A 3,993-nucleotide genomic window follows, 5' to 3' on the forward strand; every position below is an offset into this window, starting at 1 on the left:
CTGCCACCACTCTCTTATTCACTTACTGTGATTGCTCTGCAGGGTCATTCTATGACAGGAGAATTAACACAGTGTATGCTTACGCTTGAGACGCTGTTCATTATGCTCTCCAGCTATGTATTGAAAGTCTTCCAAGTGTTTAATGATTTCAGCTGAAGTGGGGAAATTAATCAGAATGGAATCTAGTGTTGTAGTGGAAAGGAGATTTAGTGCATAGGAGTAAAATCTGAGTTCTATCCAAGCATTTTTCTAATAGCTTAAATGATTTTTCTTGATTTTTTTCCAGTAGCTGCCTTGCCTGAGAAATCAAGATTCTTTCCTCTTGTCATCATGTACAGCTCTTGAAGATTATTGGTTTTTATCACTAAATAGTTAGACATCCAGAACCTGAAGAAACTAGCATAAAACCAATATGAGAAGTAGAACCATTCTTATAGAGAGCTGAAGAATCATTTCTTGGTGCTGTCTCCAAAAGTGAGCTTGCAAAACAAATCAGAACTTTGAGATTGTCAATAATTCAGGATACGTGTAACTTATTTCTGAAGAAAATATGGCCACTCTAAGGGTACATGGTTTTGTCCAAATATGGAACAGGAAGATGGGGATGTCTAGGACCAAAGAAGCATACATTGAAACAGTAGAAAGAAAGAAGAGGATCAAATTGGTGGTGAGTTTCACCACCGGAGAATCTGTAACTTTTCAACTAAATAATATTAAAAATGTGGTCTTTAGATCATATGGAGAAAAGCAAAATCACCTGCGCTTAATTTTCCAAAACAGTAGCTTCTTGTTTATGGAAAGATTATATTTCAGAGATGCTGTACAGTTGAAGATGTTCCTGGATAGAGTCCATCAAAATAATACTCAGTCATCTGTGAGACCTGGGAAGGATGCAGATATCTTTGCCAGCAAGACAACACCGAAGGAAATCAACAAAAACTCATTCCACAAAGCAGGCAAGAAGCCAAGTAGTAGATCTTTTCAGATAGGAGAAGGAACTCGAACACCTGACCATCAGAAGAGGGCTTCATCTGCATCAAAGTCATCAAAACTTCATTGCAAAGATTTATTAGAGAATAGATACGGGAAGAGGAGAAGGATGGTATCATCTGGTTCAGAGATGACTGGGAATACCCCCCAAAAGACTAATTCTGTAGGAAAGATGAAATCCCAGACAAATCCCTTGAGGCATGTGAGCCATGATGAGAAGAAAAAATTGAGATTAAGAGTGTTAAAAAAGAAAAAAAAATTAGAGTTTGAGGCCTTAATAAAGACCACTTCTCCTGGAAAGCCTCACTTGGATGGCACAGGTCTTCTTCAGATGCTGACTGAGAAACTATATTTGGCGTTTCTGTTGGCACCAAAATATAATGCAAATGACCCAGAGTGGGACAAACTCAAGATGACTTTTGATTTCTACCCAGAGAAATTATGGCAAGGCCTCCCCAACTTGGGAAACACCTGTTACATGAATGCAGTTTTACAGTCCTTATTTTCGATTCCATCATTTGCTGATGATTTACTCAGTCAGGATTTCCCATGGGGTAAAATTCCCCTTGGTGCTCTTAGCATGTGCTTAGCACAGCTGTTTGTTTTGAAAAATATTTATAACATAAAAATCAAGGAGAGGTTACTTGTGAATATTAAAAAAGCCATTTCAACAGTTGCAGAGATCTTCTCCGGCAACATACAAAATGATGCCCATGAATTTTTAGGCCACTGTTTGGATCAGATGAAAGAGAACATGGGGAAATTAAACACAATTTGGAAGATGAAAATTGAATCCAAGGAGGACAACACCGCTCAACAGGTCTTTGCTGACAGTGCTGCCACCAGAGTGCTCATTTGTCCCGTCATCACTAATTTTGAGTTTGAGTTGCTGCGCTCTATTATTTGTCAAGCTTGTGGTCAGGTTGTTCTCAAGACAGAAGTGAGCAATTATCTCTCCATTAACCTTCCCCAGGGAATGAAAGCGCTCCCTTTGTCTATTCAGTCTGCTTTTGATCTCTTCTTCGGAGCAGAAGAACTTGAGTATAAATGTGAGAAATGTCAGCACAGGAGTTCTGTCGCAGTGCACAAGTTCAGTAGGCTCCCCAGGGTTCTCATTGTTCATCTGAAACGTTATATCTTTAATGAGTTTTGGTCGCTGAGGAAGGATGACCAGGAAGTTGTTATTTCTAAGTATTTAAAGTTATCATCTCACTGCAATGAAAGTACCAAACCACCTCTTCCTGTGAGCAAGAATGTACATAATAGGGACATCCAAGTCCTAAAAGTCTTTCAGAAGTTGAGTGCTGAAAGACTCCAACCATCAGCACTTTCCCAAAAGTTGACCTCAGCATCCAGGGTTCACCCGGTTCCACACGCTGGGCCAGACAAAGAGTCTAAACCACAAAAATCCCAGATTCTCTATGAAGGGTCACGCAGAGAACAGCAGAAAAAAGACCTGGGAAAACGTTCCAGACTGAATGGGACAGATTCCAAATTGGTGAACTTAGGAGATGGAATAGTCATTGAAAAAGAGGTATTAGCCGCTGGCTTAATGATGGATCTGGAACAAGTGTCCCCTTATCTGATCTGTGACAATGAAGGTAAACCCCGCAGTGGTCCAGAAACACACCTTGCAGGCATTCATCTTCAAGAAGCATCTGAAAATCGAAAGCGAAAGAAATACAAGAAAACTAATACATTGGTAGATTTTGAGAGTGTTGCTGACACCGTTGAGGATTTTAATGATGGTAAAAAAAACAGAATTTCAAAGGAATCCCAAAAACTGGCTGAACAGACCAAGCAGCAAGAAAGGGTGAGGCTCTATGAACAAGCCCTTCAGCAGGCACTGCTTCAAGCCCTTTTGAAGCCACATGTCCAGTGGTACACACAGAACCTCAGGCGACACACAGACTTAAGTCTCCAGGGGGCCAATGTGAATTCCCTAGGTGAATCGAGTTCTAATAAAAGCCCTGGAAAGAAACAAGCTTTGGATACAAAGACAGAAACGGAAGCCAAGACACCAAAAGGAAGTGCCGAGATGAGAGATCTCTATGCCTATCGGCTCATTGGTGTTGTCAGCCATCTTGGGAAGTCCCCAAATTCAGGCCATTATATCAGCGATGCCTATGACTTTGAGAGGCAAGTGTGGTTCACTTACAATGATCTCCAGGTATCAAGTATCCAAGAAGCTCTGATGCAGGAGGCTAGGCTTTGCACCGGGTACATCTTCTTTTACATGCACAATGAGATCTTTGAAGAGCTGTTGAAAAGGGAAAAGAACTCCCAGTCTCATAGCGCAGAGACAAGGGAGACCCCCCAGGAGAAATAAGTGGAATGGACTCCTGGTTGCTCACATCTGCTTGACTGCCTTATTGGCCACCACTTTCTCCACAGAAGAAAAACTCTGAACTCTAGCCAAAGATGAAGAGGCAGTTGGCACCCAGGACCAGAGTTCAAGCAGAAACACTTAGGGAGAAACCTCCATTCCTAACCCTAATACAGACACTTCATTCCCACAGTTCCACCTGAAAAACATTCTTTTCTACTAGGCTAGAATTGTGCCTTCCATATTTGAGTGCAGTGGATTTTAAGTCAGTCTTTGAACCAGCAGCAGGAGCATGGAGAAACCTCTTAGAAATGTAGATTCTTGGGTTCCACCGCATCCCTACCTAGTAATTCAGAAACTCTGGTTAGGGCAGGTTGGTGGTAGGAAGCAGAGATTTGATGGAGGTTTTGTCTGATGCTTGAGAAATTTAGAGAACTACTGGCATGTTAGAACATCTTGGTGGATTTTCCTGTTGTATATTTGAATTATGTATATTTCTAAAGGGGTTTGATTATGTTTTTTGTCTCTTACATTCATGTATGCCTTTCCTTCAGAAACTTAAAAAACAACACACACACACAGAAATCACTCTTCTGATCATACTCAGTGATTTGATGAAAAAAATTTAGTTTCTGGAGGCCTGACCAAAAAAAATCTCCCAATTGTTTGTTAAACTC

General features: G+C 40.9%; 1 protein-coding gene across 1 annotated transcript; it reads left to right on the forward strand.

Annotated features, from left to right (window-relative positions):
- Positions 1 to 550: 550 nt before the first annotated feature.
- On the forward strand, positions 551 to 3,319 carry USP26 (ubiquitin specific peptidase 26). The gene has a single exon (XM_044235652.1). It carries the CDS (start codon positions 551 to 553, stop codon positions 3,317 to 3,319), a length of 2,769 nt encoding a protein of 922 aa, XP_044091587.1.
- Positions 3,320 to 3,993: the final 674 nt, after the last annotated feature.

The sequence above is a fragment of the Neovison vison genome, chromosome X (genome assembly GCF_020171115.1).
Source record: "Neovison vison isolate M4711 chromosome X, ASM_NN_V1, whole genome shotgun sequence".
In the NCBI taxonomy this organism is placed as follows: Eukaryota; Metazoa; Chordata; class Mammalia; order Carnivora; family Mustelidae; genus Neogale; species Neogale vison.

Bases quoted from the DNA above. Each gene is read 5' to 3' on its own strand.
- USP26 (XM_044235652.1), top strand. From the start codon at position 551: ATGGCCACTCTAAGGGTACATGGTTTTGTCCAAATATGGAACAGGAAG.